The sequence below is a fragment of the Beta vulgaris genome, chromosome 1, assembly GCF_026745355.1.
Source record: "Beta vulgaris subsp. vulgaris cultivar EL10 chromosome 1, EL10.2, whole genome shotgun sequence".
NCBI classification, from domain to species: domain Eukaryota; kingdom Viridiplantae; phylum Streptophyta; class Magnoliopsida; order Caryophyllales; family Amaranthaceae; genus Beta; species Beta vulgaris.
In genome coordinates, this window is record NC_079202.1 from 55203100 (window position 1) to 55230149 (window position 27050).

General features: G+C 32.6%; 1 protein-coding gene across 1 annotated transcript; it reads right to left on the reverse strand.

Annotated features, from left to right (window-relative positions):
* Nucleotides 1-13767: 13767 nt before the first annotated feature.
* LOC104905209 (very-long-chain aldehyde decarbonylase CER1) lies at nucleotides 13768-22113 on the reverse strand. Its single transcript, XM_057392364.1, is given in 12 exon segments — nucleotides 13768-14081; nucleotides 16223-16305; nucleotides 16635-16835; nucleotides 17251-17352; nucleotides 18204-18289; nucleotides 18292-18403; nucleotides 18516-18623; nucleotides 19331-19706; nucleotides 20454-20673; nucleotides 20960-21192; nucleotides 21697-21864; nucleotides 21866-22113. Coding segments are annotated over 12 exon segments (1863 nt in total). The 5' UTR covers nucleotides 21958-22113; the 3' UTR covers nucleotides 13768-13999.
* Nucleotides 22114-27050: the final 4937 nt, after the last annotated feature.

The following is a 27050-nucleotide window of genomic DNA, read 5'->3' on the forward strand; positions in this document are numbered from 1 at the left end:
CCACATCTTATTTTATACAATCAAATGTTCACAAGATGATAAATTTTATGATCCTTGAAAAGAGAAATATTTTTGGGATTCTACAGATTGAGAACTCTTAACTTCAATTCAGAATATGAAACAACTTAGTATATATACCATACTTATACTATCGATGTTTCTTTTTTTATAATTTACATAATTTGACTGTCTCGCTTCTCAATGTAGAGTTTTGACCTAACATCTTTAATTTTGAACAAACAACAAAGATTATAAAGAGTTTATACTTGAAAACTTTATGTTGAGTCAAATCTAACAAGATCAAAAGGAAGTACGTACGTGAATAAATGTCAAAATACAAAGTTGTACATTAGAAAGAGCGAAAGAGAGTATGTGATAGCATCATTTTGCAACAATTATGGACAGGTTGGTGATATATGATTGAGTCTTGTACAAATTGTAAAATTTTGGGGCAATATTATGCATAATTTAAAATATAATATATTTTATTAAATAAACATATTAAGTTTAGCTTTTACAAGAAAAAAGGAAAAACAAAATTTAAAATAATTTGAGTGCCTATACAAACAAATTTTAGTTTTTTTTTTACTCGTCTAAGATGATGTGCCATGTGATAAAGGTCATAGTGGTGTACCACCTCGAATTGAAGGACATTGTCCAGGATTCGAATCCTCATTATAACGATATGTTGGGTCATTTTCTTCTTGGCTATTTAGTCTTATGCTCAACCTTTGAACTGGTGTGCCATGCAGGCTAATAGCCTAGCAGGGATTAGTCTTCAAAACAATTATCTTTCTTAATAAATAAAATAAAATAAAATGATGGTGTACATTAACTTAAGAATCCCTGTATTAAAGTTAAACTCACAATTTTATATTCTATTACGAATAAAAGTTGGTTGATGATATAATGGGTAATTTACTAATTGATCAACTGCTTATAAAATTTAATGTAAGGTGCTGAATCCAACTCAACATTAACTATTACTTTTTGATGATCTATTAGCAGGAATAGGTAATTCAACTAGTGGGTAGATGTAGACATGTAGTCATGTTCTTATATGACACATAAACATCATAACGAGTACTTTCTATTATCGGTTTGAATCTAAAAAATGACGAAAATTTATAGAAAGATCACTATTATCAGCTAACTTGCTTGCAACATTAATTTTCACCTGGCAATTTGGTATATCCTAAGCAACTGCAAACCGCCATTCCACCAACTACAAATGTACTATTAAATTTAAATTTCTGTGTTTTATATTATATGGCACTTATACATCATGATTTTATTACAGGTTTAATTTAAATAAAAAATGCTAAAAAGAAAAGTTATTTATCGCAGCCTTAAGCAATAATTTATTATAGTATTAATAACATGTATTATGCGTGACTTTATTATAGTAGTTCCTAAAATATTAAATTTTAGGGAAACATATTTGATGCTTATAAGTTACGATTTTTTCACCATATACCTTTAATAATTTTTTTTTTTGTATCATATACCTTTTCGAGTTTTCAAATTCACCATATACTCTCGACGTTTTAAAAAATACATCAACCTACCCTTATGACTAACGAAAGTCTAACACCGTTAGTCATTATCCTCTAATACCTCCTCTAACCCTAATTAACTAACCTAAACTAAACCTAACTCTAATCCTAATCCCTAATATGATACTCTAACCCTAGCCAACCACCCCTTCCCTCCAGCACCCTCGCAGACCCCTCCCCATTCCCCCACCCCGCAGCCCCTCCCCCACATCCCCACCCCCTACAGCCCCACTCCCTTCCCCCTAGTCGCACAACCACCCTCCCCTCCCCTTTCCCTTAGTCGCACAACTACCCTCCCCTACCCTTTCCTCGCAACCGCCGTGCAACCCCCCTCCCCTTCCCCTGAAATGAACAAACAAGGAAATCGAAAAATTTGAACTTTAATTAAAACGTCCAAAAATTGAACCAAGCAAGGGTTTCAAGGGGTTTCAGGGGTACGCGACTGCAGGGGGGAAAAGGGGATGGAAGGGGTTCTGCGACAGTTTCGGGGGAAGGGAAAGGGAAGGGGGCTGTGGCACTACGTGACTGCAGGGGAAAGGGAAGGGGGTGCGAGTGCGGATGCACGAATGCAGGGGAAGGGGAGGGGTTGCGCAACTGGCGAGGGAGGGGAGGGGGCTACGCGACTGGCGGGGGAGAGGGGCTTCGGGGGTGGTGGGGCAATGCGGGAAAGGGGTAAGGGGTGGGGAAGGGGTGGTGGTTGGGTGGTTAGGGTATTAGATTAGGGGGTCAAGGTTAGGATTTGGCTTATGTTTAGGTTAGTTAATTAGGATTAGGGGGATTAAGGATTAATGACTAACAGACATTAACATCGTTAGTCATTAAGGATAGTTTGATGTATTTTTTGAAAAGTGGAGGGTATATGGTGAATTTGAAAATTTGCGATGGTATACGGTGCAAAAAAAATTTGTAAGGGGTATATGGTGAAAAACTGTATAAGTTATTATTACGCTTTAAGTTGCATATATCAAAATCTTAGATCTCTATTATGTAAGTCAACTCTTAATAAGTTTAGTGTTCACGTATAATACCTTAAATGTCCTTTTTATTACTTTGAATTTAATAATAAATTAATATAATATCATACATGTTTTATCACTTGAAATACACATTACGTGCATTTGAAATTAAGGGGTCATTTGGCTTAAGACATAGAATGGGAAGGGAAATGGCATAACTACAAGAGGAAATGATAATAAAAATGGTTAGCTTTATTGATGTTTGGTTCAGGCAAAGGAATGTAAATGTATGGTAATCATTAACATCGAGTAATAGATTTTGTTATTTGAGGGGATGGGAAGGTAACAAATTGGATGAATTCATTACCATCAAGTAATAGTAATGCATTGATGATGGGTTTAACCAAACAAGAAGAAAGGAAATTAGTAATTGATTCCGTTTTTTGGAGCCTAAAAATATCGAACCAAATGACCCTTTAACGACATGTTTGGTAGTTGGTTATAAATGGTAGTAATGGGAATAAATTTGTACGTAAATTTATGAAGAAAATCATTGTCATTCCCATGGGAATGCTAATTTATCCTAAAGTGACTATTTTTCTTATTAAAATTATATTATCATACAATACCACCTTTTTTAAAAAGAGAAATTTCATTAATTGAAGGCCAAATGACATCTACGTATTAAAGAAAAATAAGATACAATTTTAAAAGATAAAATCAAATTTGTATTTGGAGAAACTACAATGAACCAGATCGAGCAACACATCACAACCCCCTTGTATTTGTTGAATAAAACAACTATTAATGAGGAAGTTTATCATTCAGATATAGTTTGGGGAAGAACATTATTGATCGAGCTCTGTTGACTGCATCTGAGTTTTTCCAATACCTTCATGTTGATAGTCTTAACTTGAACTTCAACCAACGAGAACAATTTCCCATACCTAAAGACAAATAAACTAGACTCACAATTCCCTTAGGGGAGAAGGAGATCTCCATAACAGAGAGTAAAACCCCATGACAGGGCTCAAGAAACTCATAAAGAGAGACTAATTTATGCAACGAAACCAAAAAAAATAAAAACTGAAAATAAGAGAGAAAAAGGGGCTTACCATAGATGGTTTTATTCATGGCAGCCCCTAACTAATGAAGAAGGGGAAGGAGACGAGAGGAGGAGACTAGAGAGAAACTAGAGTTTATAGAGGATATAGGGGCGACTTTCAATCCTCATCCAATATTGTCTTGTAAGTAGTAATGAGTAGTAATAAAAATTACTTTTCCGAGAGAAAAAACACAAGTGTAGGGGTGAGATTGCTTCATCTTGGAGAAACAAACACAAATGTGACGGTTAAAAGTGCCTCCCTGTTTATATTTTAAGTGTATCTTTCTTGTAAATTACACTTTTTTTTTTTTTTCTTCTCATTACCACTATTTATTTAATGACTACCAAACGGACATGTTATATATACGGGGTTTACAATAGGTGAGGGTGGTGGTGTTTCTTTTAACGATTAGTGAGAGGCCCTAAGAGTTACCCCATCCTACAGGCTACAAATCTACAATATCTCAGCCGGGCCATTTATTCATGATTTAGATGAATACATCCGTGATCCGTCATTAATAATTTGACACTGCCTCTTATGTGGACTTTGATGGATACAAATCGCAAGAGGGGACCGGGTAATGGGCTTCTGTAGTTCTGTTAACAATCCTATACCATTAACTGATTAACATCAATCCTTTGTTGGCGGAATACACGTCTTCAAAGACCCAAAAAAAAAAAAAACATATTTACCAAGGTAAATGATTGCAGGGAGTTAATTCTGTAAGTTTATAATACAACATTTACAAGAATTATGTGGGAGTCCAATGGTTGGAGCTCCCACCTCCCAACCTCATGGTCGGGGAACTCCATATTTGAGGTGTTTGTGTGGATTTATGCTTCTGGGTATAAATTTCTAATTTCTAATCTCTGGAAATTTCCTTATGGGTTGGGATCTCCTTCTTACCCCCCTAACTCATGAGGGTTGAGCCTGTTTGGGCTAGTAAATCACCGAATAAAAATAATAGAACGTTTACTATACATTAGGTGTATCGTGAAGGGCCTAAATCTAGTATAACTAATGTTTATTTTTTGTTCGTAGTTCATTTAAAATTTCCAATTGAGCAAAATCGCATAATAGGGAAAGCTCAAACTGAGCAAATTGGCAAAAAAAAAAGTCTTGAATGTAACATGTACATATACTCGGTATATAATGAATGTTCTCTTTTAGTGAATTAAACAAAGTTTTAAATATTATTGCCAAGGAAGTTAAATTTTAGATGATTGCATCCTTGCATGAATGCAATTAAGATGTTTTTCGCTTACCCTAATTTCTACATGAATGCTAAGGTCTCAGTTAATAACAACTTTAATATTGAATTTATTCAATTTCCCGCCCCTCTCTGGTTCACCAAAAATAAAAGAGAGAGAGATGGGAGAGTAGAAATTCCAACTTCAAACTTGTTGAACATTGATTGCTCCTAGCAATTAGGTATTGTAAATAATTTTGAATCACCATCTACTAGGACCAAAAATGAATGGTCTTCAGTCCATTCTGATATTCCAGTTAAGACGTCGTCTGACTATAGTGGGTAGCTTCAATTAAAGCGACTCAAATTTCCCATTAAACCAACCGTTGATTTACAAGTGGCTTCAACATAAATTTTCATATAGCAAAATAAGTAACTTACGCACTTGTATTGTCCAAAAATATTTAGTAGGGATCCTTTGATCCATCTCACTTGGTGCCCCTATTGGTGTCCTAAAATAGTTCACATATCATTGTCGTAAAGGTTTTAATTTGGTGATTATCCTATAAAATTAGGTTTCCATTTTTCTTATTAATGGAAGATGACTAATTGGTTCAAGTTAATCTATTATACTACTGGACAATTATCACAAAGCGTGATGTTTCAGGATTATTTTAGAGTAGTATAAACTAACTAACTAATCAACTGAAAAGACAAACAAAAGAGCGCTCCAATGTGTGGCGATAGATATCCCTCTAAATCCTTCCCCTAGCTCTCCTCATCTGCGACTTAGCTTCCCTGCGGCTGCGGCGGCGGCGCCTTCCGCGACTCTCTCTTCCGGCGTGCGGCGCTACAGGGTCAACTTCTCCTTTTCACACATCCATAGTTTTCGATGCTCCCTCCATCTCTTTCTCTCACTTTCCTAGTTTTCTCTTTGGTCTAATTTCCAATAACCATCTCTCAATCAGTTTTTCTCAAATTGTCGCTCTCTAAGATTCGGGGTTGTTCTTGTCTTACCCGCCTCGTCTTGGTGATAGTTTTCCTCTGTTGCATGGTACTCGAATTCGACCTCGAGTTTGTTGCAGAGGTACAATCAGATTGTGAAGTTTAGTACAGTAACTAGAATTGTGTTTATTCTTGCTCAAGATAATATAAACCAGATTTCACGGGCGCTCGAGGGAGTTTGGTCGACTGAAGTCTGAACATGAGAATTCAAATAAAAGGTAAATCTTTTCAATTAGAGTTGAGTCTTGGTTTCTTAAAAATTGGTGAGCTTTATAACAATCAAAAACGGTGGATTAATATTCCGGTTAAGTTGATTGAGGAGTCCTTAAAGATTGTTCTAAGTTGATTGAATTTGAGCATTCTAGACGATTTGGTTGCCTCTGGTGGAAAATTCAATCTAGTTGTAATCGATGGGGGTGGTTTTTGAAGTTAAGTGTGCAGATTAAAGGTTTATGGTATTCAGTTTTTGTCCCTGCTTTGAGTAATGGCAACCCTTTGAGGAGTTTTGTTCATGCTTTTTTACATGTTGCTCAAGAGAAATCGAAGGTTGGTTCTTTTGATGATGACTGCCATGATGCTTGTTTGGATTCTTTATCTATTGTTCGACAAGGCAGTTCACCTCTATATCATGATTATGAGCTCAAGTTAGAAGTTGATATTTTCCTCAACTTAGAAAATTTGCAGACGACCTCACTCTTCCTAATATAGAGAGCAAGGATCATCTTGTTAAGGAGCCTAGTATGTTGAACAATGACGCTTTCAAAAACGTTGGTGTTGTCAAGGAGAAAATGTTGGCAAGTTCAGAAAGATTATTAGGAAGTGGTAGTTTGAGTGACAATGTAAGTGTCCTCTTATTTGCATATGAGATGTTTACCAAAGGAGTTTCAGTTTGTACTGATGGTGATGAGAATTCTACATGTGCTAAAGGAATTGGTTCAAAATCAAATTCAGTTGGGGTCGTTAGCGAGGGTTCAATTTTCTCGCTTAATTCATCTATGAGCAATGTTGTGCCAAGTTCTCATTTTTGAGGTCAACAAAGAAAAATCAATGTCAATTGCTTAATCACCTTGGTTTCAGTCATAATATGGAGAAGAAAAATGGGATTCAAGTTTCAAAGAGAAGGTGTAGTGAGGGTTATCCCAATGGTTGATATGGTGTCATTGCTTCAAAATCGTCTCAAGGAGTTCATGCGTTCTACTGTTGTTTTGCTTGAAGTTGTCTTAGTTTGCAGTTTTTTCAATTGGTGAGCTTGGGTGTTTCTTGGTTTTTTTTGATGTGGTAGTTGTGTTTGTTTCTAGGTCGTTTTAGTGGTGATATTGTTAAGGGGTTCTTGTTGTGTTTTAGAGCGTTTTGATTTTGGCGCTTTTGTATTTGTCTTTCAGTTCAAGGTGTTGTAGTCTTAAAATTTCGATGTATGCCTTCAACACTTTTAAGAATTTTAATGAAGTGAAATAAATTATCAAAAAAAAAAATTAATATAACTAATCTCACACATTAGTAAATAAAAGGACTTGGGGAATTGTCGGGGGCCAACAAGTAGTTATATCTAATAACCTCTAGTAATAGGTAAAATAAATTGCTCAGAAGTTACTCTAGAAAAAAATTGATATCATTTTTATCTAGCAAATGTTAAATAATCACGTACATATGTAACAAAATGTATTGATGGAGTTACTCTAATGGTTACCAACTCTCTTACTATTAGATTTTCATTGGCTAGAAATACATTAAAACATTATTTTTATGTCACTTTTCCCCTCAATTTATTACATACATATCACTATCTTATTCTAATGGTATAAGAGGGTTGGCAACCTTGAGGATTACTCAAACATTTTCTTTACGTTTTTTTTACCATGTACTCCTGAGTTTTACGAAAATTCATAGGGTACCCTTGTGTTTTCAATAATTCACCTGGCCTGGTGCGCCTGAGGTTTTGAAAAATACACGACTTTCCCCTGTCGTTAAGTTTCCATTACAAAATTTATTCACCATTTATCCATCTCGTTTGTGAGAATTTAGGATTCGACAATTGCCAACACTCGTATTTCGTTTCTCTCACCACCACCACCACTGAATTACTTGTAGTTTCCAGTTTTTTACAAACCCCGCCAAAATTTCAATCACACCGTTACACTACATCCACCATAAGCCTCAACACATGAAATTTGATGAACTTATCAAGCTTTTCTTCACCATCTTTAAACTTCTTCACACCCAAAATGACAAAAACGACTTCTTTCCCAATCAACTTCTTCCCCCTCCAAAGATGGCCTCTTGGTCTGCCATCGTGGATGTATCTCCCTAAAAAAACCCATTTTTGAATTTGGATAAATTTAATGGGCTGAAAAATAATGGGGTTGAAAGTTGATTAATGGGTCGTTTTTTGTTACAGTGATGAAGAATTGGAGAGATGGAGATGGAGTTTTCTGCTTTGAAAGTGTTTGAATCGACATTAATGGTGGAGTTAGCAATGCGTTATTGATAAAATGGGGGGTTGGCCAACAATGGTGGTCTAGTTGTTGACGGCGAAGCAAAAGGCGGTGGAGAAGGCGAGAGGAGAAGGGGGTGGGGGAGTTTTGCGCATGGGGTGGTGCAGGGGTGAGGGTCATCCGCAGGGGGAGTAGGAGGAGGAGGGAGGGGGAGGGGGAAGGGGAAGGGCGGGAGTCGTTCGTAAGGGGAGGGGAAGTGGGAAGGGTGGGGGTCGTTCGTAGGGGGAGGGAGGGGTGACAGGGAGTTTGCAAGGAGGGAGGGGTGGCAGGGAGTTTTGCGTAGTGGGGGTGGTGGAGGGGTGGTGGGGGTAGTTGCTCGTAGGTGGTAGTTGTTGTGGAAGGGGGTGGGGGGGAGGGAGATTATTTAGTATTTAATTAGAGTTAATTACAATTTAATTAATGTTAATTAGGTTGATTAGGAGTTATTTGGCTTAATTAGGTTAATTTGAGTTTAATCACTAACGAAGTTTGACAACGTTAGTTATAAAGGATATTTCGAGTATTTTTCGAAACCTCAAGGGCGCTGCGTGAATTGTTGAGAATACGAGGGTACTCTGTGAACTTTAATAAAACTCAGGGGTACTTGGTGAAAAAACCGTTTTCCTTATTTAACGTGGTAATTTATCATCTAACATCAATAGATGAACAAGTTAATGAAGTTAATTACTTTACATCCGTTCGAGGTCCTTAAATTTCAAATATTGAAAGATGAGGTATTTATCCCTAAAGTTAGTGAAAATTAATTTCCTTAAGTTTAGCCTTACCAAGTTTAGTGGTGCGAATTTTGAACTTCAAATTTTTTTCAATAATAATGTTTCTACTCTTATGCACAACCTTTCTATTCACAAAGGTCTTGTTTGGTTGACAAAACAAATCATGGGAAGTGCAAATTCCTAGGAAGTAGAAGTATATGAAGTTGTTTGGTTGGCAAAACCATGGGAATTTGCACTTCTTAGGAAGTTCTACTTCCTCCAAAATGGAGGAAGTTACTTACCTATATACTTCCTATATACAACCAAACAAGGCCAAAGTAGTGAAGCTATCAAGGATGTCTTGGATAGTGGTTAAAATTGAGGTGATGTGAACGATAGGTCACAGGTTTGACTCCTCCTTCCCCTTCTTTGTACTTTGTACTGTCTTCATGGCTCATATGGATCAAAAAAACAAAGTAGTGAAGCTGGCGACGCCTTTGTTAAAAGCACTCCAACTTGTTCCATCCATTCTTGGAGTTAGGGTTTTCCCTAAAACAAAATTCCTAGATTATCCCTTGTTTGAAATTAACACTTCTTTTAAACAAGTGTATGCCATTTAGAGCGTTCTTAAAGGATGTCTTGACCAAGTGGTTAAGATTGATGTGTTGTGAATGATAGGTCACATGTTCGAATTCCTCCTCCCCTGCTTCTTTGTACTTTGTACTGTCTTTGTGGCTTATATGGATAAAAAAAAACTATATATTATAATATAAAATGTTGCTAACATATTAGTCTCGATGTATCTTTGAAAATGTCAATTTCTTTTTCATAATTTTTAGGATTAGATAATTAGGTATTGAATATTGAATTTATGTTTTGACAAGTTGAAAGTCCAAATGTTGCAAGCTTTTTAGAAAGGATAAGTATATGTTTGTTTATTCTTGTGATTCTCTTTTAGAAATGTGCATATTTTTCATTGCATACTTCTAAAAAATTATAATTTTTATTACTTAGTAAAATTAAGATAATAGATATTTTGAAATACACATCGAGACATGCATATCCAACATGACTCTAAATAAAAGTATCAAACAATTAATAATTAAGTATTAATAGAACCAATTAATGTTTGACTTTGTCATATTTCCCTTCGCTAATGCTGTTTTAGAATATATTTCATCTGTTTCTTAATTAATCCATCATCATATTGACTGGACACATTTGTCGATACACATTTATGACCACACACCAATATTTTCAATTATATATTATTAAAAATTATAGAAAAAATAATATTTTTAAAAAATACATTGTAATTTACCTATGAACAATACAAATTATGACATTTAATTTTATAATTTAGTGTAAAACGTCAATATGCGCAATGAGTTATTGTTAGTCCTCAATCCTCATAGTTACGTTGCATATCTAGGGCTGGCAATCAGGTCCGGTTAGGTCAATTTCAGGTTGACCCGATTTATATTTCATGTCGAAAACCTCAACCCTAACCCGACCTGATTTATATTTCAGGTCGAAAACCTCAACCCAAACTTGACCTTATATGTTTCGTGTTGACCCGAAACCAATCCAAAATGACCTAAAATGAAAATCTAAATATCCAATTATCAAAACACTGCCAACTTAATTCCAAAAGGTACTGTACATGTAATGGTGTTATACTTATATCGACACTAGGCAACGAAAGTAAAAACGAAACCATCAGTACATATTTCAGGCTTTTCCCTTCATATTCTTCTGAAATGCACAAATCTAAAGTCTAAACACTCGAAACTTAGAGAAGAATCAGCATACTAGAAAACTTAAATGTGAGCAAAAAATGAAAGTAAAAAAAAACGAAAGTAACTTGTAAAATCAATGTATTTGAAGTTCAAATTCGAATTAAAAAATGAAAAACGAAATTAAATATGAGCTCTAATTGAAAAAGAAAATTCGAATTAAAAAACGAAAAATAAAAAACGAAAACAACATAACTAGAGAGAACTTATGGTTAGGAGTTGAAGATTTAGAAGAACGTATTGTTAGGAGTTGAAGATGCGAAGAACTCTAGAATTTTGATTGAAGTGAGTTGCTGATTTAGTGATACTGGTTTTGATTGAAGTGAGTTAGCATAGGAGAACGAAAAACGTCGTGGAGTAATTTCGTGATACTATAGGGTTATTGGGCTTAGTCCAATATTATAACCTAACCGGTAAGGGCTAACCTAATATAATTAAATTATTTTAAAATCAAGTCATTTCGAGTTATTTTCAGGTTCAAAAGGTCAACCTGAACCTAACCCACCATATTTTCAGGATTGGTTGGGTCGACCCAATTTTTTTTCAGGTCGAAAATCTCAACCCAAACCTAGAATTTTCAGGTCAGTTTCAGGTTGGGTTATCAAGTTGAGTCAGTTTTTGCCGGCTCTACTATACATTAGGCTTTAGTTTGTTTTTAGTAAACTATTCGTTTAACAAAGATCTTCCTCCATGCTTTGTTCTAGTATTTGCCATGAAGTTCATCTTTACTAATTACTATGCTTTTATTTCATTTTTAGTGAACATTTTTCTCTCTTTTAACCTCTCTTATCCTGTTATCCACATGAGTTCACTAGGTCCACTAAATAATACCCATGTCATTAAATATTTCTCTCTCTCTCTCTTTCCTAGAAGTTAAATAAAGAACACTACTTTCACAAATTAACTCTCTCCTTTCATTGGCTCCCATAGGCCATACCTACTCTAATAGGGAAATGTTTGTGAAACTAATGTAGTACGTATAGAATAACTGCAAACCACCAGCTACTAGGCCGTTTATTGAATGGTCTCAATTGTGATTAATGCCAGTTAAGACACTTACGAATTACGATTGCTTCAAAGTCTTCATGATTTAATTAGACAACAATTGATATGGTCTCAATCAATTAGATATGTTGTGATTGTTTTGCCCTTTTCTTTTACAATAAGAGGGTGACTTGGACATCTTTTGGCGAGACAAATTTTTTATGTTGCCATCTCTTTTTAGAATGTTAACTAGTTATTAGGCCCGGGCTATGCCTCGGGTAAGAAAAAATTTCATTTATTAATATAATACTTTATGATAATAACAATATATACAACTTAGCCTAGTGGTTAAGACTTTAGTATATGTACATCATGCATACATAATTAATTTTAATGAACATGCAAATTCATTTATTTTTAAAGATGCAGTAGATATGTTTAATAGCATTAACTAATTACAACATATATCTTTAATTTTGTGGAAACATGGATCACTAAGAAATGTTAGATGAGATGGTGATTATTTGAAAACCCTTACATAAGGTCAAGGGTTCGAGCCCAGGCTTCAGCATATATTTTTTAAATAATGACCATTTGACTTTGTTATAAGGCAATAAAATTTATAAGGGGATAAGATTTGATACTTCAACCTTTTATTTATACATGCAACTTCACTCATATTCATATGTCACACCATTTATAAGTAACTTTTAGTTTGTAAAATTAATATTTCCAAAAAATATTATTCGACCTCGGATGAAGTCGACCCACCACTAAATTTAGTTATTCCCTTTTTGATAAATTAATATCAACTATAAATGCATATTAGAAATTACCCTTCTAAATTAGAATAAAACGCCCTATGTGATGAGTGCTCTTGTAATTATGATTACAATTTCGAATATATAATTTAGGTTAGCTTAAAATCATGCAAGTAACTGCGATTTGACCTAGCAACCACACACGCGAAGGAAACCAACCCTTTCCTAGCAGCCCGGGCGGGCAAAGGAGCTCTAGCGGGCCTGCTGTGTTGCTTTAGTTCTGTCTCGAAGGCAGATGGTCTTCTTCACCTTGCACCCGAGTGTGCTGGGTTGTGGCCCGGGCGTGCTTTATTTTGTGGCTTGAAGGCAGTGAGTTGTAGTGGGTAGTTCCCCGGGCAACAACTCTTGGGTCCGGGTGGGCTTTTCTTGTCGCTCGTCCCAGCAATCCATATCTGTCACGTTTTTTTATCGGGTTTGAGGTTTAATTAATCTCGACCTTTGGAATGTATTAAGCCCCCTTAAGTATATAAAGTCCCCTCTTTTATGTTATAGGTTATCATCCACACAAATAGAGATAAATCTAGGGTTTAGTAAAAAGGAGAGAAAACAGTATTAAAGTCATCCTTAATATTTGTATTGTTCATCATTGTTGCCATTAATTGAAGGTGCGTGTTTTGTGGGTTTTTTCTCCCGCTGCTCGGGTTTTCCCATTACTCGATATGTTTTCATTGCTTTCCTATTTATACTTAGTTTCATCACTTTTCATTTGTTGCTTAGTATTATTTACAAGTAATTAGTGATTTTTTTTTTTTTGGTTGCCCACCCGGTTCACCGGAGCTTTGCTCCGACTACATCCGAGTCTGACCCGGGTCGCACACCTGGCTTTGGTGGGTGAGTCTCCCAACAAGAGTTTCTGCATACGGTGAGGCTCGAACTCGAGACCTCCCTTAAGCGACATCAAGCTGCTTACCACTTGAGCCAACTCTTGTTGGTCGTAATTAGTGATTTTGCTTAATCTAATTCTCAACACACGTCAAAGTATGAAAAATACACCATAAAAGAATAATTGATGCTCATGCTGAATCTAAAAAAAGATAAACTAGACGAGTTATTGTGCATTTGGTGCATCAAAAAAATAATCTATTTGTCTCACATTAGATATATAATATCCAACAAAAGCATAACGAGATTTTTCTCAATCTATTCCATCACTTATTCAACATTGCTTCATAATCATACCACACTTTAATTAGATTGCATATCATTATAATCGGTAAAGATATATGTTCTGGCCCATAGACCATATTACATACAATGCAAGCATGCCATAATAAAACCCATCTTAATAAATGCGTAGCATACTAATAAGTAACTAACAAAGATCTTCTCAAACTCATCACAAAGTCACAACATAATTTAGCTCATATTAGAGATCTTAAGATATCACACTAGCATATTATAGCTAAGCAGGGGTCAGTGAAGGACGAAATCCATGTTGAAAGGAAGCTTCCCAGACTTTGTCCAATGCATCGACTATGGACCCGGGTGCACAGTGATGTAGGTGCACCCGATAGCAAACGACATTCCTCCATATATAAAACGCATGGAAATCTTTGCAAATAATATTGAAAAGAACATCTTCACCTATTAAATTAGAACCCATAAAATTTGAATTATTAATTTTCGCTAGATATGATTGTTGTGGAAATTTTATCTTCCTAATTTTTGTTACTCCCATTCCACGCTTTACTTCCCTCTTCATTCAATTTTTTGTTTTCCTCCATTAATACTTTTTTTCTAACTTAAAAAAATGATTTTATTCGAATTCAATTTTTGTATCCAAAAAAGATGTGTTTTTTCATAATCATTTTGTGTTTAAAAATAGATTCTTGAATAATTAAGATGGATAAAAGTAAAGAACGAAAACAGATTAGTCAGTGTAGAGGGAGATGAAAGAAATAAAGAAAAAAAAATGGAGAGAGAAAGAGAGTTTACCATAAATTGTACCTTGAAAAAATGGAGAGAGAAAGAGAGTTTACTATAAAGGAAATAAAGGGATTGAAGGTAGAGAAACAGAGAGCTCGAATGTGGTTTGATTAATGAAGATGATAGGAGTGAAATGACTTGGGCTATGTTCAGTTCACCTTATTTTTGCTTATTACAGATCTAATCAGATCAGATCAGAAAAAATAAGTTCAGATCAGATCAGTTCAGATCATGCTTATATTTAAAAATCACTATATCTTTCATTACATATTAGTAAAAATTATAATAATTAAATATTAATAAAGTACTCATTGAGACGAATCAAACAAGACCCCACATGACTATATTTTTTCTTATATATTGAGAAAAATCTAATAGATAAGATCTTGTAATCAAAAAATAAGTTCAGATCAGATCAGATCAAAAAAATAAGTTCAGATCAGATCAGATAAGTTCAGATCAGAAAATTTCAGGTGAACTAAACATAGCCTTGGTTGAGAGGGAGAAGAAGGAAAGAGAAAGAGGAGAGAGAAAGTTTGACTGTACCATGCATTTATTTTAGTGTAACTTATTTTTGTTCATCTATTATTAATTCACATGCTATGGATGATAAATTAACTCTAAAATATATTAAAAGAAGACATATAATGTTGTAACAAACTAACAATATAGATTATGTGTTAGATGTTCTTTTATAATAAGCATGATATTATTTATTTTATATCTTCATATTGTTTTTATGTTTTTTTATTCTTGTGTTTTTTTTTTATATTTTAAGTCTTATATACACGTTTCTTTATAATATGTATGATGATTCTATGTTTCATATCTTCATGTACTTTAAGAATTTTAATTCATATTTATGATTATTATTAGTTTTTGTTTCCCAAGTCTTATATGCATATGTTCTTTAATAGTCAATATGATGTTCTTTGTTTGATTTTTCATGTTCTTTTTATGTTGTTATTCATTTTTGTGATTTTGAATAGTTTTTTTATTTATCAAGTCTTATATGCGCATGTTCTTTTATAATCAGTATGATGTTCTTTACTATATATCGTCATGTTCTCTTTTTTTTTGTTTTATTCATTTTTATAATTTATAATAGTTTTTAATATCTCGCATAAAAATAAAAAATGTTGTAAAGTTTTAAGTTGTGAGGAAAATTATAAAAGATTGTTTCCCACAAAAAAAATAGTACATAAAAATTTGTTTTCACAAATTATCCTTTTTCTTAAGGAAGTAATATGTTCCTTTATTAATTAATTATGTAGTGTTCTTTTTATATAAATATTATATTCTAATTTAACTTGCAATATATTTTTTTTTACATAATTGGTGAAAAGTGGTTTGTTAGTGAAAAAATGTGACAGTAATTCTTTGATTTAGATAAGAGTAGTTTTTTTTTATATCCACATGATGCGTTAGTAGTTAAGGTGATAGATTGAAATTCCATCCAAATGAATCATGATGGGTTGGTTTGGGTTATTTTTATTTTGAGTAATAAAACTTGTACACTGTCTGTTTGATTTTATTTAGGAGGATTTTTTTTTAAAAAAATCTTACTTGTTAACTAGGAATGTTAAAACTTAGAAGATAATTGTATCCTGCGTTTTGGAATGGGTGCACCTAGCTCTATGTGGACTCTAGTCCATATACATATTTGCGGACTTTGTCGACGTCGAAGAGCCTATCGCCCCATTCATTTACATCCCATCCTTCTAAACCATGTAGTATTCCCGCCACACGCCACGCGCTAATCACCCTCCTTGGTAGCCAATTCTGCTTACATACCAAAAAAAATCAGCTTCTTTTTTTTTCACTCCGTAGTATTTGGTTTAACGGAAAACATTTTTAAGTAGTTTGATTTTACAATGGAAAACTATTTGAATAAGATTTTAAAGTTTGTGTTATTCTTTCATAATTAAATCCTTACAACTTATGGGAAAAAGTATATGAAATGTCATTCTCGGCCTCCTACTAAAGAAAATAGTGTCTCACGTACACTTGATAAAGTGAACTTTTTCAACCTAAAAAATGTAAATTAGGTTTTCTTTATTTCTTTTTTCTTCAAACCAAACATAACTTTCGAAATGCTTAGAAGTTAGAACGAATAAAGGTGCACAATGGTGAAAAAACTCGCAAGAATGCAAGTTTCCAAAACATGTAGGAGCCACCATAGATGGAGTATTCAAATAGAAGCAGTCTTTCCTTGTTTTCTTGGGAGGGAACTGAGTGAAGGGAATAAATATAGTTCCTTTGGATGCCATAGACTGCTCTTGTTCGTTCAAATCTTCTCCTACTATCCATACCTGCATGAAACAAGATTAACCCGATCTAATGTTGTAATACTACTACTTACACCCAATAAGAAATATTAATGTTCAAAAATCATCTCGGCAAATGTAAAAAAACAAATGATGCGACTAAAAAAATACAGAGGTAGTATTAGTTAATATGTTTGTGTGATGGGTCTAATTTTTAAATTTCCTCGGCCCCAAAACTTAATTGTCATGATCCGTCACTGATTAACTGAACATATTTTGGTGTCACAAATATTAAGGTAATGTTTGGTTTATGGAAAAATATTTTCAAGTGAGGTATTCTCATTTTCTCTAGATATGATTTCTTTTGCTTTGAAACATCAAAACATCTGATCATCAAGACATCAACTATCTCACAACCTATCAGAAAGAAGAAAAAATATCAATGCAATGAATGAATTACCTTTTGATTGCAACCTTTTGATGAAAGGGCCAGATTGCTGCCATCTTCTACAGTCAAAGCCTTTTTAAGCTTCTCATATTCAACCTTTCTTATTGTAGCAACCTGAATATAAAAGATGTAAAAAGCATAGGTTAAAATCACCAAGTACCTTCTCCTTTATGTCTTACTCTTTACTTAAACCAATCCATCATACTGCCTATATCATTATTCGCCTTATCATAATATAATGCTTGTTTATTTTGTATACGGTCTTCAAGAATGACATTTGATCTTTGATATCTTCAATTTCTTATAAATAAAAATTACAAAACTTTGATATTATATGAAACTACATATTAAAACGAATCTAAAAAGAACTCGCATTGAGTATATTTTCTTGTATATATTAGTGATAATATTTGGTCAAAGATTTAAAAGTTTGACCTGCCTAAAATGAAATGGGCACTATATTATAGGGAGGAAAGAGTATAATTTATAACAATATACTCCCTCCGTCCGAAAATATAGTTCCCATTTCATTTTGCACAGTCTCCAAAACGTACCTTTGACCTACGATATCTTCTATTTCTTATGAGTAAAAAATATAAAAAGTTGATATTACGAATTTATACATTGAGACGAATCTAACAAGACCTCTCATTGATATGTTTTTTTGTATACATTAGCAAGAATATTGGTCAAAGTTTTCAAAATTTGACTCCCAAAATAGAAATGTGAACTATATTTTGGGACGGAGGGAGTATATACACTTTCCTAATTCCGAAAGAAATGAAACGCATCTCTTCTTTATGTAAGAGCTTTTTAAGAGAAACGTTTCATTTATTTCAGAACGTATAAAGTATAAAATGCTTTTGAATTAAAATACTTATGAATATATAAATTAGTAATTGACAACCAAAAATAACACATGAACAAGTGTGATGGACTGCCTAAACAATAAGTTGTAGTTTTACCTGGATGCCCCGGTGACACAATGTGCAGACAATGGAATAAGCAACTTTAGAGAGTCTACCCCTAAACAGTACTTGGGAAGTTCCCACGGAATACTATTAAGAACCACTGCAACAGCTAAGCTGCTACCATCTACCACTTTCACTTTGAGGTTTGGGTGCTTTTGCATGTAAATTTCACCATTTTTATTGAACTGCTCCCCCTGAAGGAACAAGGATCACACGACTTTAATTTAGTTTGGTACTTAATTAGCTAGCTAATCATGATTTGTTTAACAAAATAAAAGGATTAAAGAATCATTAGTTATAACTTGCCTGATTTAAAAGTCCAAGGCTCACTACTTTGATTCCTTTCTCTTCTGCCTCTATTATGGCTTCTTCAATCAACTTGTTAATTGCAGCTCGTTGCCATTGTAAAAGATACTACACACAAATATATTATCTCTATCAGCCAATAAAAGCAAAGTAAAATCCTATATTCCACTTTATTGCATTGTTAAATTTCTTAATGGTTTAATTACATTTGTTTAAATTGTGTATTGTTTGTATACAGTTACTCCTTTCGTCTCATTTTAGTGAATGTTTTTTTGTTATTCGTCACTTTTGACTATATTGTCACAAATGTATTCACAAAAATTTAACATCATGTGTGATACTATTAGATTTAGTATTTCAATGTGTATGCGTAGTTAAAAACATTAATCGTCAAAAATTTGATTTTAGTGAACACGTACAAAAAACAAATGTTACAAGTAAACGTGAACAGATGAAATATAGAATAGGTTGCCATGAACCAATCAAATTGACTGGCTCATATTGTATATTGTAAGACAACGGATGAGCATTCAACAAATGAAGGCAATCACAATAATAGATATAACAAATCAAATTTTGTTTGGGTTCATAAGTTTTAGTTATTAACACAAACTATTAAAAGAAACGGTCTAATTTTAATATAAAAGTAGACCTAATTACCAAAAGGATTAAACTAGTTACTGAAAGAAATCAAATTAGTCGCTATTTGACTAATCTGTTTTTAATATAAGAATTATCATTGTCTAATTTTAATTTAAAAATAAGCACGTAGTCTCTTACAAGAGTAACTCTAAAAGCATATAAGTTAAACTTACATGAATCTTGAAGCGTGGTACAACCCATGACTGCGCCTTGAGCTTTTTAAAGGTGTTTCTTTCGTTAATGAATGTCCGACCATTTATCCATGTTAAGATCATGGACCATAATGTTAGAGGCCACATAAGCCATAGATACCATTTGGTAGTCAGTGGTTTCGAGGCGAGTTCGGCAAAGCCTAACCTAAGATGGTAGACAGATTGTGGTGTTGTTAGATGTGTAAGATGAACAACATCTGGAATATCTTCTGGTTTCTTAAGAGAAGTCTCATAAAGAGTATCTGTAGATTTGTCCATTGTTCCATAGATGTAGTCATAGAATGGCATGAAGAGTGAGTAATTTGTTCGAAACTGAGTGTGATGCAGAGAGTGAAACCTGTCATGCACCATAGTAAAACAATAATCAACTCGGAATCTTATGTAATTGTAAGAGAGTTAGGCTAATTGGAGAACTGTTTTCGCCAAATGTGTAACTTGTTTAGTGGAGAACAAGTTATTCATCTAGTCATTTTTTCTATTGGAAACAACACAAAAGACAATGTTGAGTTATATCAAAAATTAACAATAGTGAGACTATTTATTGATGCATGAAGCTACTTTCTCCATTTGGAATCAACTATCATTTCTTTGAATGGTGCAATAATTTATCGCTTACTTTGATAATATAATTTTATTGTAATGTGATAACTAAATCGAGATATCAAGGATGTCTTGGCGTAGTGGTTAAGATTGAGGTGCCGTGACAGGTTCAAATCCCCCCTCCTCTTCTTTGTACTTACCTATATATATTGAGAAACACACCAATTCCACCGATCATCATTTTTCTGAACTATTTTGGGAAATTCCCATTGGTAGGCTGTTATTATTGAGAAATTCCCAATGGTAGATTCAACATTTTTTATCCTCCCATTACTAAGTCTTAATTTTCCTAATTTACCCAAATGTAGTGTTCATGAGGCTTAAATGTTAATTTCATGTTTAATTTTCATACTTATGTTAAGTTTCGGGTAAGCCCTACTAACAATAAGACCCAAGCATCGGTTTGGATTCCACATAGCAAATGGAAAATCTACGACATCAATAATAGATATAGAAATAGATAGAATTGAGAAATAGTACTTACGAAGGAGTGTACATGAGATACTTGAGGGGAGGAAATATTGTAAACACCCATTTAGGAATGACCTCAAAGTTGCAATGACCCATGTTGTTCATCAAGTCAATATAAGTGATATAAATGAATATGGAACCTATTGAGCTTGTATGAACGAATGTAGTCGATAAAATTGGTATAGCAAACAGAATAAAGTACACTATGTGTTCCGCAAATGGATGAATGACCGCTGCACAATGTACACCAATGAAAACAAACAAATATGAGAAGCCAAAATCATGTAATTTACATATTTTATTACCAATGTAGGAAAAAACAATATATATAGTGATATACAATTTTATGACATCATTCGTCAAGTAAGATTTCATTATATTCACATTTATAATTAGAGATATTAATATTTAAAGTTATGCATTAGAAGTCGCGCAGATAATAGAAGGGAGAACAAAGAAGCGAATGGAGTATTATAATGTTGACACCACACCCTTAAAGTTAATGCATGTATGACTTACAAGTAATGGGCTCGGTCACAATTGAAGAATGGTGATGAGAGTGGTAGCGAGAGTAGAGGTAGTGGTGATGTAGAGCTCTATGGAACCAGTAATAGAGAAACTCCACAGGACCCATGTGAAGTAAGAAAATTTGAATGAAACCATCAAATCTCCATAAGGGCAAGCTTTTTGCAGCCTCCAAAACCCAATAGCCAGCATAAAATAACATCCCGTTTAACAATATCTGATCATCCCTATTCAACCCACAACGACATTCATATTTAACAAATATCATTACATGAATATAAAAATCGAATTTTCAAAAATAAAATTATTACGACTTTGTAAATTTTAGTAGTATGTTAGCCCATTACAATGGTAAAAGTTATTTGTTTTCGCGAAATTTTCACTTGATATACTTTAATTCCATATTTCTATTCAAAATAGGGCATAATTATATAAATGATCATTCGAATATGTGTTACACTTTAGCGTGTAATTCTCCATATTCAAGTATTGTCATATTTCGCCAATCTATACATTGTAAGTTTGTAACAAATTTATACTTTCTCATTATGTTCTAATTAAGATTAGTGAAATTTCTTCAACACCATATAGCTTACTAATAATTTTTTTCACATTAAAAGGAGTACAAATTTTTCGAAAATCACCATGCATACACACGACAAAAGTGAGTGAAAGAAGGATGTTCAAAATACAGGAAAGTAATACAGTTGTTTTAGTTGTGCAATGTGTACCAATTCCTTTCCCTGTCAACTTGCTCAAACTCGAGACTCCTGTCGACAATGAGGTTGTTGCCTTTGGCTGTTCGATAACGAGAAAAACTGATCCAGATTTGGTTGTGAAGCATCCTCCATAGCATAAATGGGACTACAGCAATGTAGGTAAGATCTCTCTCTTGCTCCTACCACATACAAGTATATGCTATGGACCAGAAAAGGTGCCACTATAACATACTTTAGACAAACAAATGCACTCGTTAATATAACATACATCATATGTTGGATTATGCTCCAAAATTAGTCAAATAGTTTTCCTAGTAGTTAGGACTAGTTGTTAATAATTAGTTATTGGTCTACATAATGATCTATTTAGTGGGATAAAAGTAGTAGGTTAACTGGTTAAGTAGTGGGCATGTTATTAGTAGTGTTTTGTATGTCTATTTAAAAGTTGTTTTGTTTAATTATTTATGTATGAAAAATATAAAAATGTAGTCTTTCTAATTTCTCTCCCAAATAACCGAAAACATTAATAATGATTTGACTAATTAATTGACTCAAAATAACAAACTATTTTAAATGAATTTGAAGTATTAGTACCAACAGCATGAAGATAAAACTCAAAGCTGTCCAAAATAGCAGAAGCATATAATATATATAAAATATGTAAAAATGAGTAGTTCTCACAGTTCTCATATAATATATATAAACCTTCATATGCACGCGATGCGTGCGTTAATTTTAAAATTTGTTATTCTATTAGATACCCCATTCGTACTTTATTTATGATTAAACTTAAATGTGAAAAATTCAATAATTAGATGAATTTAGATATATTAATTCGCTAATGTAAAAAACATAAAAAGGTTGTGAGTGATTGTTAACATTAATTTTTTGTGAATGAATATTGGACAGAAAGAACAAAAATAATGAGTTGGTTTAACTGAATTAAAGAGTATCAAAGGGATGAATGTTCAGACTTTTCATGTGCACGTTATGTATACCATCTATTTTTATAAGGTATAAATATTTTGTCCATTTAATTTTTGATTGAAGTATTTGATGCATATACCATTTTAAACTTGTTTTAAATGGCAAGTTGGAATGAGAATTTTTAAATGATTTGCATTTGTAATTTTTTTTCATTCCATTAATTAGATCATTAAGGGTATTTTAGTCACTTCAAAAGAGGACACCACACCTCCTCCCTTGGCTTATATAATAGATATATATATATATACATATATATGTATATGTATACGTATATATATGTATATATATGTATACATATATATGTATATGTATACATATATATATATACATACATATATATATATATATAGGGTTGGGTTCTAGTGAGAACCCTCTTATGGTGAGAACCGTGAGAACCACTTAAAATGAGCAAAAATTTCCTAAAATGAGCAAAAAAAGTAACAAATGAGAGGAAACATAAAAGGAGTATAAAACATTAAGTTATCAAAAACGTAAAATGTACAAAAATGTAAAAGAAGAAAAACGTTAAATGAGCATAAAAAAGTTCAATGAAAAAAAAAAAGTAAAATCAGCAAAACGTAAAATGAGCAAAAACGTTGATAAATGAGCACAAAATTGTTAAATGGGCAAAACCATAAAATAAGTGAAACAAAAAATGAGCAAAAATGTTATGAAATGATCAAAATCTTTGTAAAATGAGGAAAAATGAGTGGTTCTCACGGTTCTCACCATAAGGGTGGTTCTCATATGAACTTAAACCTATATATATATATATACATATATATATATACATATATATATACATATATATATGTATATATATGTATGTATATATATATATATATATGTATGTATATATATATATGTATATATATATATATGTATGTATATATATATATATGTATATATATATATATGTATGTATATATATATATATACATACATATATATATATATACATACATATATATATATATATGTATGTATACATATATATGTATGTATACATATATATGTATGTATACATATATATGTATGTATACATATATATGTATGTATATATATATATATGTATGTATATGTATATGTATATGTATGTATATATATATGTATGTATATATATATCATTTTACAAGGGTGAGAATTACTCATTTTTCCTTATTTTACAAAAAATTGATCATTTTACTATATTTTTTGCTCATTTTATGTTTTACTTATTTTATGTTTTTCCTCATTTAACATTTTTATTCTCATTTCGCAACGTTCTTGCTCATTTTACATTTTTTCTCACTTAACTTTATTATGCTCATTTTACGTTCGTGATAATTTAATATTTTCTACTCATTTTATGTTTCTGTTCATTTTTTACTTTTTTTTCTCTTTTTAGAAAGTTTTTGCTCATGTTAAATGGTTCTCACCGCAACAGGATTCTCACTATGACCGAACCTATATATATATATTATATATATATATATACACTTTTTTTTTAGTTGCAACACTTTCCTAAAAAGGAAACAATTAATTACTTGCAACACTTTCTAAAACTTTTTTTTTCCTTTCTCTCTATCTCTCCAAGCACTTGGGACCCTCTTTTTTTTCCTCTCTACCTCTCTCCTATTCAAATTTTGCATTGGAGTTGATGAAAAAAAAAGTATTACAAGGAAAAAAAACAGAGGAAGTATATTAATGTAATAATATCTCTGTTTTTTAAATTGTAATACTTTGACATTTTTACTATTCACAAATTCAAATTTCACTCTAACTATCATTTGTGATTTATACGTGAATAAAAATATAGTCATATGAGATCTTCATCTTAATATGTTTTTTTAATATGTACTTTTTGTAATTTTTACAAATATAAAATTAGAGATATTATTCCTCAAAATTTTGTAATCACATGCGTTAAAAGTGTAAGTATAATATAAAAAATGGAGGGAGAAAATCTCTAGACACATGCATGGAAGTTTGAGGAAGATGATATAATATTTGGTTCATGCATACTTTATGAGCGGCATAAGTTGACAAAAATGGTCTTGGACTCAATTTTTCGTCAATCATTCTTTTGGAGAGGCAAATTAAATAGCGGATTGTATGGCCAGTTTTGGCCATACTAACACCATATTATTATTGTGTTGCTTTTGTTTATCTAGTTTTTTTGTATCATCCAAGAAAATGTGTTTTGATTTATCATCCAAGAAATGAGCCACGTACGTGATCCTTAAATTAAAGGTGGGCATGACACGGTTTGGGACTGACGCGACCTCCTGTTTGAGACCCGGTCTGTCCCGTTGTTTGTTACATGAGTTGTGCGTGGCCTGCCACAGTTAAGGAATTTTATTTCATGTTCGGCTTGGCACGAGTCCGCTTATATCGCATGTGGGCCGAATACCCTTTCTTTTTATTTTTTTAGTCTAGATCTGCTATGATTATTCCACAAGAATAACACAAAACATCGGGTAGTCAACAGGAGGCCCGGACCGAGCTGTGTGGACAAAATCTGGAAATTTCGGTTTGCCATTGCCCCAAGCCTGCGAGGCAAGCCTGTGAACAAGCCGGACCCGATCCATGCCCAGGTCTACTTAAAAAGTAGTCAAAATCAAACAAACATTAATGTGTACCTTCTTTTAGGTGAACATAAACATATATTTTTTTTAGCTGATATAACTTTAAGGTTATTAAGGGCATTTCTTACTACTACACCATATACTATTTGGTTTGTTTACTTTGTTATAAGTTTAATAGCCTTTAGAGTATAAGCAATAGACAAATTTCCCCATTATAATGATATTGAACTGAAATTTGTGATACTATCATGCATCATTTGGTGTCATCAAATGTTACATATTTCTACTTGAATTGTAAGTTACATAAATTATTGAAAGAAATCCTAGGATACACTTAACATTTTCGTCATAAAAAGGTAAAGAGCTTTTCCGATGAGCAAATAATAGATTCAGTGAACTTTGGATATAAGAAATGGTAGAATTATTGGAGCTAACCAAGTAAATTGCGGAAGATTTCCCATATATATAAGTTTTGCGATTACAGTATATATGGGTCCTTTTCTGAGTAAATTGTAACAATGTAATTTTTTTTTTGTTTTTAAGTCTTTGCATATATACATATACTGTCCTTACTTGAAAGAGTATAAGATCTATTCATGGGACTTCAACCAAAAACTTAAGCTGATGGTTGAGTTTAATTTGGATTTAAATATGTGTTTCTAATTATAAGATTAGAGAATTTCCTGCCATGTACTGTGGATAATTAAGGATCAAAATTCTAAGTTAGTATCTAATGCTTGGTGGTGTCTCCTCCAACAAATTACTTTCAATCTTTTTATTTTTTCTTTGTTGCTTTCCAACTTTCCTAGGCTAAAATTTCTTTTTTTTTTTTGAGGGTATTTTATTTTTTATGTGCTATTAGAGTATTAGTAGCATCTCGGTTAACATAGATTACTTCCTTTTTAACACATCTTCCAAAGATAACTACTATACTTCTTTTTGCAAAATATAGTACACACTCCATATAAAAAATACAAGAAGTCTTAGATGAAGGTAGCTTATCACAATATCACTCTTATCGTAAAATAAAGAGTTGATTATTGGAGTATATACAAGATGATAAGAATGGTTAGGAATCACACCTTTAAAAGAAATAATGTGGAAATGATATAATATTCTAAATATATTTGTAAACCAGTCTTATATAAATATTGTGGAAATGATATTGTATTCCAAAAATAAAATAAGAAAACCCTAGGTACTTTCTACTATTTCACTATACTACTTTTTAGAATAATCATATATATTTCTACATGATTAGACAATAGCGTAAAAAGCTTCATTTACCCGTGAAGTGATTATAAATCGATAAATGTAGACGATAGATTCCAAATCATTCTAAACCGCTATATTTTCATGATCATACAGTATAAATATCGACAAAGATGACCTAATGATACATAGTTACATAAAATATTATTCATGCACACTGTTGATATATGCAAAAAAATCAAGGTGAGGAGAATGAGAGATCAAAACCTTAAAGCTTCCAAGAGGCTCCCATGGCCAATGTGTAAGAATTCCAGGTTTAGAAGCCATTCTCGAGTCTTTCTTTCTCTCTCTTTAGTGATCACAATAATGTATACAAACACTACACTATACTAAGTACTAAGCTAAGTAGTTTCTTGATCAAATAAAACACACTACTTCTATTTTCTTTTTATTGCTAGAGTTTTAGACGTACTTCTTGTCTTACTTATACAGTTATACTCAACAAAAATTGTTACATTTTCTACGTGTCGATCCCTCATTGGTTAGAAGTACAGTACAACTCTCTTCTGTTGTATACCTGTCTGTTTCAGCACATTCAAT